Source organism: Synchiropus splendidus, chromosome 3 (assembly GCF_027744825.2).
Source record: "Synchiropus splendidus isolate RoL2022-P1 chromosome 3, RoL_Sspl_1.0, whole genome shotgun sequence".
Lineage (NCBI taxonomy): Eukaryota > Metazoa > Chordata > Actinopteri > Syngnathiformes > Callionymidae > Synchiropus > Synchiropus splendidus.
Genome location: NC_071336.1, coordinates 24,312,725 through 24,327,265, shown reverse-complemented (window position 1 = coordinate 24,327,265; position 14,541 = coordinate 24,312,725). Strand labels below are relative to the sequence as shown.

Below are 14,541 nucleotides of genomic sequence, written 5' to 3'. Positions count from 1 at the left end.
TACGATGCAAGAATACATTAATCTTTAATGCATTACTTTACAATGATAGGGAGGTATTGGACTCGGCATGTATTTCAAAGAGGGGCAACCATTGTTCCACATTCATGTTGATGCAGGACAGAACATGTTCGGAACAAAGTGCCCTTGCTCTCTCCCCATTACGACTCTGAGAAATTAGAACGCGTTCTCTGCGTCTACGTCAAGATGCCGTGGTCCCCGCAGACGCCTGCTAGGGGGTCGATTTTCCATCTCTGAAGTGTGGAATTATTAACGCAACAGCACATTTATTTTTTACAATGCAATCATTTCCCAGCTGTTGGAGCTGGTGAAGCAGGTCCCACCGTTGATGCCATGCTGAGTGACAAGACACCAACCAGGCATCCAGACCCAGAAACACGTGGGGGAGCCGAGGAGGTGATGTCGAGCAGCTGTGTGGGTGACGTCCATTCAGGCAGTGACACACAGGTGTGACACTGTTCTGGCAACATCAGTTTCATTTTAATGTCTCACTTTCATCACGCAGATTTTTATTCATGACATTTAGTTCTACATTCTGAGGCTAACTTGTGATCTGAGTTGAGAACCATATATGAGGCTATGAACTGCGATGGAATGGTGGAAGCTAATACAGTGGCGGAGCCAGTCCCACATGCTATCGCAGCTTGAATATTAAGGCAATATATAGCATAGTAGCCATGATGACACAGCAAAAGTAGTCCACAGTTCGGTGACCTTTGCTTCGGGTTTCCTTCCAAACAACAAGAACAAAAGGCAACTATGACACACACGCGTCTCAACATCAAGCTAATGCTTCATAAAGCCCCAGTTAGACAGCGGCCTGTGCTGCTAGCAAGAGCAACAGAAGCGCTAACAGCGAGATTAAGCTCAACCAAAGATTACATGCTGATCAACTAAAGTGCTAAAATGTGATTGAGCGTTCAGTAGTCGGTGGCTGATGATCCCTCAATTAATATGGATGGAGACTGAACAGTACAATTAAACCGCTAATCATGAAACACTAATGCGGCGATTAAGCTAAGAGCTAAAGCGGTTTGACATAATAGAGGGCTCTCAAGTTTGGATCTCGGCTGGTAGTGTGGGATTTGGTGGTGGCGGGTTATAAAGTGTATAAATAAAGTTTTAGCTAGGTTATAAAGGTTTTAAATACTGATGCGAATTTAGCCATTTGAATTGACATTCAATATAATGAAAATAAAACAAAAATAAATGTTAATTTAAGTGAATGATTCTGTAATATATATATGAAAGTACTGTAAACTTCTCATACATTAAGTGTACTGACACTGCAGCATCTTAATATTGCAGTTATATCAAATTGTCTTTTGAAGGCGCTGGAAATCAAAGAACCTGAAGCAACTTCTATAAATAGTTATCCTTTCTCAGACCGAGCAATGAAGCTCTTGAATCGCTCTTTTCTCACACTTTTTGTCCACTTCAGGCCACCATAGTTGGAGCCTGTGCATACTAAAGACTATTGTTTTTTAGCTACTTTTGCCCCAGACATATGTTACTTCACCAGTGAGTAGCCTCGGAGCCTGTGGTGCAGGGGACAACACTGGGTTAGTATGAAAGATTCAGGCTCTGAAATCAGATCTGAATTTGATACTTTGCACTTTGATACTTATTTAGCCAAAGAGTTAAATACCTCTATCTGAACGTAGGCCAACAACACACAAGATGATCACAAGCATATCACAAGCTAACCACATGCTAATATTCCGCAGCCAGGAGATCCAACATTTTTAACATCACAGACTATTACATGTCAAACTGACCGATTCAACCTCCAGTAGTTTAGTGAGAACACATCATCTGAGCTGCCAATCACCACCATCAACATCAGCTGCGTTTACAAAGAAACATCAAAGCATCACCTCTTCAATAACCTTCCCCAGCATCCGTCCACACAAACCAGCAGTCCTACCTGAGTGACTTTCTCTGTGACGTTGTGCGTCCGGTCGATCAGCTTGCACGGCGCTATGATGTCCATTTCTCCGGTGGGCAGAGCTATGAGCGGGTCTGGTTTGAAATCCACAAAGTTGAGCGTGATCTGAGGGATTTTCGAGATGGTGCGGTATCGCATGAGGTCCGAGTCGGATGTGGAGTTCAGTATGTTGGACTTGCTGTTGACCGCACCTGAAGAGGAACGTGTCGCGACATGAAGGCAGGAGAGACAGGGAATAAAGTCTTTCTCTTCTGCTTACCAGTGCTGCCCGGTCGGACGCTGGCTCTCCGGTTCTTCCGGTCCCAGTCCGGCCTCATGGCCTCAATCTCGTCCACGGAGGAGGCGCGACGCATGCTGTGAAAGCTCTCCCTCGAGCGGCTGTGTGACAAAGAGCAGTTGGAGCCGGAGGCGTCCTGGTTGAGGCTCAGGCGGTGGTGGTGCGGTGCTACGCAGGGGGACGACTGGGTCAGGGGGCCCACCAGGTGGGTGCCGGGTTGAGGAAGCGGGTGCGGCAGTTCTGGAGGTACTGAGCTCAGTAAGGTGCGTCGGTCCTCCAGGTGGTCTTCCGGCCAACCTTGTGCCGACCTAGAAGCAGATATTGTTGTTGAGCAGGATGGTGGAATGAAGGTCTACTCAGATTTACCCAATGTGTTGGAGGGGCTTGTAACCTCAGGAAACCAAAGCTGCTCGACATAAGTTCAAACCAAGTGAGACAACAACACTGTTCATTGCAAACTAATCACTGAGTCAATGTGGATGTTGACTTATGGCTTTGGTCCATGGTTGGATTTGTTTTGGTTAGTTCCTTGATGGGGATATCTTTTGTAAAAGAGACAACTACAGCAGTTTTCTGAACTTAGTTCAAGAATGGATTTGAGGTTCTGAGTTTGCGTGGTCCTCGCCGTCTACCTGCTTCCTCCGACTGACTCCTGCTGCTCCGGCGGTGACGGCAGGAACTCGCCCAGGCCGAGCGTCTCGTGACTCGAGTGGTCTGCGTGCAGTGGGACAGGCGTGGCAGTGGGGATGTGTCCGGCCTCCGCGTCGTCCAGAGACACCTTGCTGTTGGAGAGGGAGCGCAGCAGTGGAAGACGCAACTTGAAGCCTCTTGGACGACCTGTGGGGGGAAAGCGCGATGATAAGACTAAACAGGACAGGAGATATATCGAGAGCAGGAAAGGTCATGCAGGGAGAGAGTTGGGAATCAGGTCAGTGAAGCAGAAAAACACAGCATCAAAAGCAATCTTTTCAAGGGCAGCAACTCTGATTAGATTTTGTCTATGATTTAAAGTTAAAAAAAAAAACTCATTCAGGGTCAACCTCATAATATTAGTGTCCCATTTCATTACATCCCTGCGGAACACTGAAGGCCCAGATGATTCAGGAGCCAAACATTTACTGGAAGTGATCTGGGGAGTCAAAATGATGCAGTAGATATCAGCACAACCTTGTGCTCTGTGGAGAACAAACAAGTTGTCCTGGCTCCTGGATTATAATCTGGCTCGCCTATCATTCCGCTAATGCGCTATACTCAAGTTGACCTGCTCAGTTTGCTCCCATGTAATGATCATGTTTCGTGCACAAGCATTCAGTATCGTTGGAAACCTTAAGAGATACATCACTGCAGTCACTCTTGAGTGCTCCTCTTACCTTTTCTGTCTGAATCCAGCCTATGTCCGCGCTGCCTCTCTATTAGAGGGGAGAGAGATTTTCATTTGGAAACCACGGCCCGGTGACTTTTGCTTCAGTAAAGGGGCCAATTTATGTGCTTCCTTAAAGGGCTTCTCCGTCTTTTAAAATTTATCGACAGCGTTGGCAAGACGAAGCATCACCTTGGCGTAGATTGGAATGTGAAAGGACATTAGTAATTTAGCCTTTCAAATGGGGCTACCTACAGTAATATTACTTAACTTACCCAACGTACTCAGAACAAAGGGTCAAGGGATCAATAATGTGTCTCACTAGACTAAAACGTCCACCTCTCGGCTGCTTGATGGAAAGACCTCTGAACTGACACTGCATGATTTTGGATGTCACATTGTATGTGTAGCCCCAAATGTCGCTCTCCTTACTGACGGATAAGCAAGACTGATAAGCTCTTTACATACCACGTGACACAAAACATGCAGCGGTAAAGGAGCACCATCCCATAACAAACCCTAACCTCAACCTCCACCTGTCTTCTACGATGTGCGCTACCCACGGTATCAGCATATGGCGCGGAGGGCGGTCCTGTCTCTGCTTGTGTCAACATGCAACGCAATGGGCAACATATCAGACCACGGGACCGAGAATGTGTTGCGACCAACCAAGAAACTTTTGACTTGAAACCTAACAACAGAACGAGCTCCTGTTAAGCCTGGAAATACTGCCATGTGATGAGTCACACGACGGCACGTTCTGATTGGTTCGTAATTGTAGTTTAAATTTATCGCTGTTTTCTATCCACTAAATTGTAGTTCTTTGCTATGGCAACACTGCTGCCCAACCAACGTACACTAATGTCAATAATTACTACTTTTCTGGATTACAAATTTAAACCAGAGAACCAGTTAAAAGAGATATGCAAATCCCTGGCTGCAACAGAAGATAAGCCTTTGTGATAGTATGAAATTTTGGGCGCTTTTTTTTCACCTTCAGGTTTTTTTGTGTATTGAACCTCCACTCTGGGCAGTGACCTTGCACAGATCTTTGTAGTGATACATTTGAGGCCATGTTCTTGTCCAATCCAACTGTGTAGTGTCCAGTGTTTGCCCTGTCTGGGTAATATTTTGAGTGTTCTATAATCTCTATAAAGGTGCGGCTCATGCTGGAATCCTTAATTCATCTATACAGGGGATTTACATGGGGAAAAGAACTCAGACTGTCAGCATGACTGTCCTGGATTGTCCTTCAATCACTGTCAGAATAAAGTCAAAAATAAGTTTTCATTGGACTCGACTTGAGTTTCACTGTGAGGCCATCGTTCATGCGCACCTAAGTGACTATCTTGGTGGCCAAGAAGGGAGCAGTGTGTCAGGGTTAGGCACTCACTGGAGGATGGGTGGTCAGGCATTATATGCTTCAGTGATAGCAGCCTGTTGAAATACTGTAACCCCAGTATTTTCCATTGGTTTTCAGTTTTCAGGATGGTACATATGAAAGTAACAACAGGTTGATGACAATTCACTGCTGTTTCTCTTCTACATCTATTAGCTCAGCTAATGATTGACATAAACATAAACCTCTAGGTGCAAAGGGAGTTTTTTGACTGGAGGTGATGGTGACGCAGGTCGTCCTTTTAATATCCAGACGTTGAAATAGAACCACAATGGAGCAAGCAGAAGAAACAGAAAAAGATTTGAGGCATGAATCCCGGTTGTATGACTGTACTTCTAGCAGGAGGCTATTGAAGTCCACTAAGAGTTCAGGTATACATCTTGACTCCTGAGACTTTATTCCCTGAAATTACTTTTTGAATCAGAAAAGGGCAGAGGATTATCGAGTGAGAAAGAGACGAGTCGCTTGCTCAGCATTTCCTTCTCTCGCCTGGACTGAAGTGGGATCTCACCTGTTACAAGCCAGGTGGGCAGGCGGTGGTTCAGCTCCTGTTTGTGGTGGAGAAGATCCTCTTCAGTCATGACCTCAAAGTTGAGGATGAACATAATCACAAGGCCATCCTCGTTTTTCACCGGCACCACGTCCACCATGCACAGCATGCACTGTCCTGTGGAGCACAGCAGAGTTCAGCACAATAGGATCCAATGCCCGCCATTGATAGGATTGAAGTAGGCTGACAAAAAAAGCCCTTTTTCATTATTATTCTTTTTTAACATTCTTCATAAACTTTTGATTAAAATCCCGCTCAGACAATCTTCCTGATGAGGTCGTGTTCATTATTAATCCGCTGCATGACTGTCAAAATAAAAAATAGTCTGCGTTACTGTGAGCAGCTGGGAGCTTTCCATCAGGTCAGCTGACACAAGTCCGGGACATAAGTGAATGAAAATATGATGGAATATCACATATTAAAATGGCACACTTGAGATCAGCTTTTTTAGCTTTAAGGTCTTTCCATTATTTTGTCCAACCCTTGTACATGAACTGTTGAGTGTTGTCCCAATTATATAACAAAATATGTGCAATATGATTTGCAATCGAGGTGGAGCATAGAACGGTAGCAACATTTCCTAGCACATCATAATAGCTATCCAGTGAGAATTTTGGTTCTTTAGTGAAGACAATATCATTGTGGACACAGCCCAAGCGAAGAATAACTGGGCTATGCATGGTGCCGCCCAGTTACCGTAATTTCCGGACTAATTGAACGCACCCCAATAAAAGCTGCACCCACTAAATTTAAGATTTTGTATGCACATAAGCAGCTCTGGTCATTAGGCAGTGCAGTCTACACCATAGGAAAGTCAGGGATTTCTGTGTACCGTCTTCAAAGGATACATCACATCACATCCGAACTAGAAAAACAGCATTTACGGGAACAAACTCAGTGATCAAGTCGCATCATGCTGCCATTCGTCTTATCAGGCCAATATAATTTTTCCCAGTGTTCGATATGGTGTGATGAGTAACAGCAGAGACCGGCTGTGGAGGCGGAGCGCCGGGAACACTGGGAATACACACAGGCGAAAACATCTGTATTCACGCTGTAAAGTAAACCAAAGATGTGAGTAGAGCCACCATATTGGCTCATCATCCAATATGTTGACATCTTTATTCTGTTTTGACCCTTCTTGAAAGTAAGGCTAAAAGCCACTAACCGAAGAGGCGTCCATTGTTTTCATGCAGAGATGAACCGCTGCAACGTGATTGGGATGCAACGTTCATCACCACCTTGATCCCTGTGATAATGAACTTGTCTCAAGGAAAACCAACAAGGCCCGAGTCAGAACCGGTCATTCTGTGGGGAGGAGCCCTAGAACTTACAGTAGAAAAGCACCATGCAGCACACCTGAATAACTCCTCATGAACATCTATGAACTTTGTAGGTTGGCTTCATCTTCTTCATCTCAAACATTCTTAGTCCATCTCTGTCTCTCCTCTCCACGTGTCCAAATCATCTGGTCCCCGTGACATTGACGCTAAAGTTCCCCACATGTCTCTATGCAGTCGATCCCAGTGACAAGCTCAGTATCATCTGACTCAGCTAATTCTAAAATGTTCCTCTCACTCTTGCTGCTACTCTTCATTGCTGCAGGACTTCCTCTAGTTATTCCCAAACTTGCTGCTTTTGTTTATACTTACACGGCTCAACAGAAAACACTGAGTTTATAGAGCCTCTCCAGCTCATCCTCCCTGATAGTTTATCTTAAATTTTGCAGTTTGATGAACTGTGATATACAGTTCATGGGATTTACAACATTTGTTACATGTAGTTCTGCAGTGGGCACTTCAGTACCACACAGTGCCTTTCTACAGTCAACCCATAATGCACTGGGAAGATGCACTGAAAGAAAACTTGCTGCTGCTCTTAAGGTTTATTTCTTTAGGTTCAGCTTCACAAATACTGACTGAAAACGGTGGCTAACTAATAGATAAGGGTTAAGCAAGTTTACTGGTGCCACATTCCTGACAACTAGTAGTTCAGACTAGAGTGCTCTTCGCCTACTGTTGAATAACATGTTGGCTAAAAGTGTTAACATCCATTCATTTCATGTATAAAATTCAGACACTGTTATTGTCCAGAGTAGGTCCCTCCTCCATGGGCCTCAAAACCACATGAGTAAAATCGATTCAATACCACTGTTCTAGCCTCCGGCAAATCACACCGAGCTGATCATCTCCTACCTGAGAAGTGACGGTTGGTATCAGCCTGCACAGACGGCAGCCGCAGCAGGGTATAAGGACACAGAATCGCGAAGAAAACTAAACAATCCACCGCACCATTTGTCTTCTGCACGCCTACCTCGCCGTCATTCATCGCACATCATCGCTTGTGTGGGGCCAAATCCGATTGGACGGCAGCATAATCCCAACTCAGTAGAGGGAAAAATATCAAACACGGGCAAAACTAAGGGATTACACCATCTGGCCATATCTGGCTCGCCGCATCTCTGCATGCACATGTGGCCGTGGCAGCCCAGACACATGTTCATTCACAGGCTGTCATGTCCATTCATGTGCTGGTTAAACACAGCCTGTGATGGGGACTGCCCTGCCATCGCTGGCGTGTCCTGGTCCAGCTCTCTTAGCTGGTCAAACAAAGTGACCCAAATGGCACTAAAATTGTGTTTAAAAAAAACCACAGTACTCAGTGGTAGAACATTAGTCATTGTCACATGAGTAAGATGTAGTTTCCATCAGCCTATTGTCATTGTGTTAGTAGAGCACATGTGACTGTTGTTCAGGGATAACAGATGTGAGTCGGAGGAGGACCACTGCAGGTTTGGATTAAACATGGATGAAAGAGGATTTCACTTCCACTCCTGCGACGCTCTAGTGCCAGTAAAAAAAAAAAAAAAAGTCAACAAGTCAGCTTGTTTTAAAGATATCTTCTAAGCACGTTGTCGACCACTCGGGAGGCAAATCCAAGTTGACCCTGCTCTCAGGTTAACAGGGCAACTGCCTTCATCTAAGTGCGCCGCTTGGAAGGACTCCAATTCAGTGTGTATCGGCTGCTAATCTGACTCAGTGATGCCGATTTGTAAAGCTGAGGGAGATTAATACCAAACGCATCCCAAAACTGCCAGTGAGGGACAAAGATCCACACAAATCTAGAGGATGCTACCAGGAACACTTTTGTCCTTGAAGAGGTTTTAAACACGGTCAGAAACGCCACCTTTTGTCTCCAAAAATAGATGTGTGAATGACAAAAGCAGTGCTCGGATGGACTCCAGGGGAGAAGAGAGGAATGGACTGAGAACGTTGAGGAGCAAAAGAGGAAGACAAGCAGTGAGGTAAATGAGAGGATCAACAGAGAGTGGGCTCAAACTCAAGGGTCGCAGGCCAAATGAGGTCCAGACTCGCATTTTTTGCAGCACATATTTAGCCTATAATTGGATTAAACACTTGTTTAAAGTGTTTCATAATAATAATAACAATAATAACAACAGTAAATAACTATGTTATGTGTTAAATAAGCTGGAAATGTTCTGTAAGAGGATGATGTTTGTGTTTCATGAAGAAGAAACAGAGTGTGAAAGAGAGAAGTATTTTGATAAAATTAGCTTAGAGAAAATACAATGGAGACTGACAGTGCATTCTGTTTCCTGAAATTTAAATTTCAAGTTGAAGGGTTGAAATTTGGACTCCTTGTGTATATGAGTTATTACATTCCTGCGAGAGGTTTAAGAGGCAGACTTATTGTGGGACCGGTGAAAAATGACACCGTTATCAGTAAATGTTGCAAACGGAAAAGGGCACCTTTACTTTAAAACTCAAGATGCTTTCCAGAACACAGAGCGTGTTACAACCAGAACCCCGAGTCATTTTACTCCAGAGCAGCCGAGTTTAAGATTCATGAAGAACTCCAGCAGTAATAAATAGCTGAGGATCCCAGCCAGAAGAGGACAGTTCTCCATTACGGTTCCAGGAGGCAACAGACTGGACGATTAAAAGGCCATGCTGACCCAGTCGTTGGCACCCTCACCAGGCAAACTAGGGCTGTTAATTCTAGACTCCAAGTGAAAATGTGAGTGTAAATGATTCTCTGTCAGGAGCCCAGATGCCAGCTGGGATGAAGGGAGAAATCAAAAAGTCAGGAAATTAAGTCATCCCAGCCGTGACCCAAACGGACGAGGCAGATGTACATGATGTCTCTGGTGAGCTCAGGTGAGGCTCAGAATATTAACAATGGTTATCACTATACACCTCATTTTGCTGCTGACCATCAGAGCCAGAATTCCCAAATGACCTCCCGCTGAAAGGTGCAAGGGGGGAGCACTAATGTCTGTCTCCAAAGAGGCCATACTAGCTACAAGATAAAAGACAAGTTCAAAGTACTAGGGAGACACTGGAATAGTTTCATCAGAAGCTTCTCTCCTCTCAGCTCCACCACGATCCACTGATCCTACCGCACCGATCAAACCTCACTCAAAGCCACTTCCTGGTCTGTGCCCTCTGAAACTGGACTTTTGTGTTTGTCCCTCCTTTTGCATGAGTCATCATATATTTTTCTCCTCCTGGCTTCTGCCCAGGGGTTTTCCATTGCAGGTTTTACTCCCTTAGGGTGTTGTGTTCTTGCCTCACTGTGAATATTGGGCTCTTTCTACGGTCATCAGCTTGTGCCTTCGCTGTGTCGATATTGTTTTCCGGGCTGTGTCACACAAACACCTCAGAATAAAGCAGGGATTCACGTCCACCCTGGAGATGACCTTCCACATGACCAACTGAAAACCATGGTCATGGATTCAGTGGAGCTGTTCCTCAAACAAGTCAAAGACAATATCAGCTCAGTAGACTGATTCATTGGAAGAACAAATCTATCCTCATTCGTTCTCTGCAAACTGAAGTGGATAATTACAGTAACAGAGAAGCTGAGGCGAATTTCCCTGCCTGACTAACCGCGATGAAGTTGTAGAAGTGACACAAAGCGCCATCCATGACCCAATAAATCTTTGCTCTTACTTGTAAACATGCATCCTGATCCAAGTTTCTCTCAGTTAGACCAGAGTCTGGTGTTCTCTTTTGAGGCTCTCACGCTCAAACAAACAAGGTCGCTCAAAGTGATGAAGATGATTTTCCATCTTTCAGGTTCCTCTGCCGAGGCCTGTAGTGTAATGCTGTAGTATAGGCAGCGACCAGCAGAGGGCAGCGCGTCACTGCCTCGATAGTTGCTGCGATTCAGCGGTGATAAACGAGATGGAATCAAAACGTCCTTTTTCATTCATGTTTTTGAGCCACGTTAACAATAGAAATCTACAACTTAAAGTGGAAGATTCTCAGTGTAAGGAAACCAGGTTTGGAGCAATGCAAGGACCGAGTTAAAAATATGAATAAATATTGTGTGCATTAAATACAATTCATAAATAACATTTTAATTGAATCGCTGGAGAGTGTTTTGTACGAGAGGTTCCTTATAAACAAGAAGGGTGAGCAGTACTTCCTTGATTTAAATGCAGAAAAAAAAATGCAGACAGGTTTCCAAGCATCACAGCCATTGTCTTTTGGTCGGTAATGACTCCAAGTCTCGACAGCACTCGCACACAAAAACACACCTTCGAGTCTTCCCATTCATTAATTTGGCTCTGCTGCTTTTACAAGTGTGTAGTCAAGAGAGCAGCTCGCCGAACTGCTTGACAGAATAAATTGGTGTGTGTGTGTGAGGGAGAGAGTGAGCCATCCAAGCTGTTCATTTAAAAGCAGCATTCCCTTTTTCCTCTGATCTTGGCCAGCAGCTGTCCTCTGATAAATGATGTAACATCACTCCATCTTCACTGGAGCACACACACACACACACACCAACACACACGCAGAAGCACACTTTGACCCTCAACGTTCTCCCACATTCGAGCCGACGTGGAAAGACAAACTATTCCACACAACAATGCATCAGCACAGCTTCACGTGTAATAGAGACAAATGACACACAATGGATAGTTGTTCAGAGGTAAGTGGCGGCTGGAGCGATGCGCTGTCCAGCAACACACTCATCATTTTCACTTCATCCCCATCGAAATACAGCCAACAAACCGGCGACAAACAAAGCAGTGGCAACTTCAATCCATTGTTATTCTGATCATTTGGAAGCACAGAAGAGAAGCTGCTGGGGGAGAAAGACAATCCCCACGTATTTAAAACATCATGACAAACACAAAGTAGTCTTGCTGAAGGACACAACAGAAGGAGAAAACTCAAACTTGATACTGAAATAATGAGATCAGTAATGCATAGTAATACATAATAATAAACAATGTAATAAATAATGGATGTACTGGGACTGTCTTGAGGAGCCATGAAAAAAAAACTATAATAAATAGGTAAGCTTATTGAACACTTTGGAGTACAATAAGCTTGTACATATATAAATACATATATATGAGCATCATTTCAGTCACATATTTTTTGTGAAACCTGTAGATGAATCTCATGTTAAGGCTATTGTTGGGGCAGTTCTGGAGGATACCACTAGAGGGCACTAGAACAATGCCACTTCCGAAAAACTGGTTTCTCTGCTGTACCACCATAAAGCATGTTTGGCTCAGTTACGCGGGTTATTTTTGGAAGCTTTTAATTTCCCGGCGAGTATTGAGCCATCGGTGACCATCCTTTCTTCAGCTGACAGGCTATTGACACGTTAAGCCAGTCAGTGGTTTCCTCCCAGAGCAGTCATTACAGGTCTGATCCTCCTTCCCTCCAAAGAAGAAGGAAGACAAAAAAAAAAACAAGCCGCAGATTGAAGTCTTGATTACAAGTCGATCGGTGGATGGATTTCTGCCAAGGCCAGAGGTCGTCATCCACCCAGCGGTTTGTTTCCATGGTCATCTGATATTAGCAGGACCAAGGCCATTCTGGACGAAAGATGCCTCAATGTTAGAGCTAAGGTCACAGGTGTCAGCAGCCGGGGCAGGAGAAGAGGAGGAAATTGCTCTTCTCAATCATGTACCACCGTAATGATGGTCTCTTCATCTTGAGGGAAACTTGCGAAGCCAGAGACAAATCAGGAGATATGAAATTCAGCCTTGTTGTTGGGGTGAATTACACTGTTCAAATTGAAAGTGCCACAGTCTGTGGGGGTTCAGTTTAGTGGAGCTCCTTTCTCTTCCGTGACTCAAAGGATATGTTTGCCAGGCATTCGATCCAAATGTTGACTGCTTTAACTGACAATATTTTTTAGAAAATACATTGCATTGTTATTCTTATATTACCCACAGTCATCAAACGTAATATTCTTTCTTTCATTTTTTTTTTAAAGCGTGTATCAACAGCCCAGAACAGATCTGAGAACATTGCAGTCCAGGGGAACTTTCCCTGTACATCATGAAAAGAGCTACAACGCTTGAAATGCTGTTTTTCCATTTAGAATTTTCATTCACATTGACCACTATGAATTTGTCTCATTCTGAAATTGTGAGGTTGAATATAATGTCTTTTAATAGTCATCACTGAGATTTATTTATTTATTTATTTTTATTCCTACACAAAAGCATTTCTTTCCTGTATATTTGTTTGCCTTTTTTATTGATTATGACTGGAAATCTGAAACAATTATTTACCTCAAATTTATGTTGCAGAATATGCAGTTACTTTTATTATTGTAATTATTATTACTATAATGTAACCATTTTATTTTTTACATTTGGTTGTTAAATTTTCCATCAAACTACAATGAAATCACGGAAAAAAGATAATAATGAAGTAATCTTCTAATGGTGGAAAAAAAGGCAGGTCAAATAAATTAGATTTTTGCTGCCAACTCATACAGTGAAATCAATATGAATTTCTTGTTTTCATATTTTACCTTGTTTTGCATAACTTAATCTTTGCATAACTTTGCATGACATTTCACTCAAGAGAAGTCTGTTTTCCATGATTCCATGCATTTCATTTTACACTTTTACATTTTTATTACGATTATTTTGATTTATTATTATATTATTTCCTGGTCTGGCCTTGCAGTTTTACTTCCACCTTTCTAGTCACGTGTTTTGCAAATAAAAACCCATAAAGCTTCTTCATAAAATCAGGCATCTTTTAAATGTGATTATTTACCACAGCAGCTGCTTGCGGCACAAAACAAACCGTTGCAGGCCGCACATCCAAACCCTTCACACTCCAAATGGAGATCAAGAAGAAGAAACAATTGTCGGTTGACTTCCACACATTTTTACATAAACCGCGTCTTTAAACTTTCTCGACAAAGACGCTCAATAAAGTCATCACGGCTCTCTGGTGACACGAGCCATAATGAGTCTCCGCGGGGAGCAGCCGTGTCTCCGCGCTCCTCCACTGTACGTGACAGTGTCACGGTGTCCTGTGAAGGATCAATAGCAGAGCTGTCCAAACGTCTGCGGTAATGACAACATGAGAGAAACACGCAGCACAGCTGCTTAGCTTCCCCCGGCCGAGCTCACGTCACACGCACTCCTTTTAACAGATTACATGTCAGCGGCGCGAACATGGGAAGTTGTGTCTGTGGAGGTCAGCGCGTCTTCCCGGGGAAACAGGAGAAACCTGACGCTTCCGTGTTTACAGGTATGAAGAGAAACAAAGGCTGCAGATTACATGTCACCGCTAGAAACGACAGAAAGACTTCAGAACACAAAAGGTCACCCTGGTGGTTGAGGAGTCGCCCAGGATTGCAACGTATACCAGTATACTTCAAGTTCATTTTATCAAGTGGACTTGAGTATACATATACTACTAGTATACTGTATGACCATATACTAGTAGTTTACTTAAAAAAAGTAAACTACTATAGTTCTTCAGACTAAAATAAACTAATTTTTTAGTTTAATAAAGTTTACTTCCAAGTATTCAGTAAGTATATAAGAACTTTACTACTAACATACTAGGTATATACTTGTCGTCCAGATTTCATGTTTTCAGTGAATATTTAAAGTTCACATTATTTAAAGGCAAAAACTCCCACATTCACTTCCCAAACATATATGGTCAGCAACGTTCACATTACTCACTAATGT

At 43.4% G+C, this 14,541-nt stretch overlaps 1 protein-coding gene across 3 annotated transcripts in view; it reads right to left on the bottom strand.

The window, feature by feature from the left end:
* The window catches only part of kcnh2b (potassium voltage-gated channel, subfamily H (eag-related), member 2b), a 213,104-nt gene that overhangs the window by 96,056 nt on the left and 102,507 nt on the right, over positions 1-14,541 (bottom strand). For 2 of the 3 annotated variants that reach the window (XM_053858662.1, XM_053858663.1), the window contains exons 3-6: positions 5,514-5,669; positions 2,876-3,080; positions 2,226-2,551; positions 1,946-2,157 (exon numbers count right to left, since the gene is read on the bottom strand). In XM_053858662.1, coding sequence (XP_053714637.1) covers positions 1,946-2,157; positions 2,226-2,551; positions 2,876-3,080; positions 5,514-5,669 — 899 coding nt within the window. Of the gene's footprint in view, positions 1-1,945; positions 2,158-2,225; positions 2,552-2,875; positions 3,081-5,513; positions 5,670-7,747; positions 7,847-14,541 lie in introns of those variants that run through there. The other variant, XM_053858666.1, reaches the window with a different exon arrangement.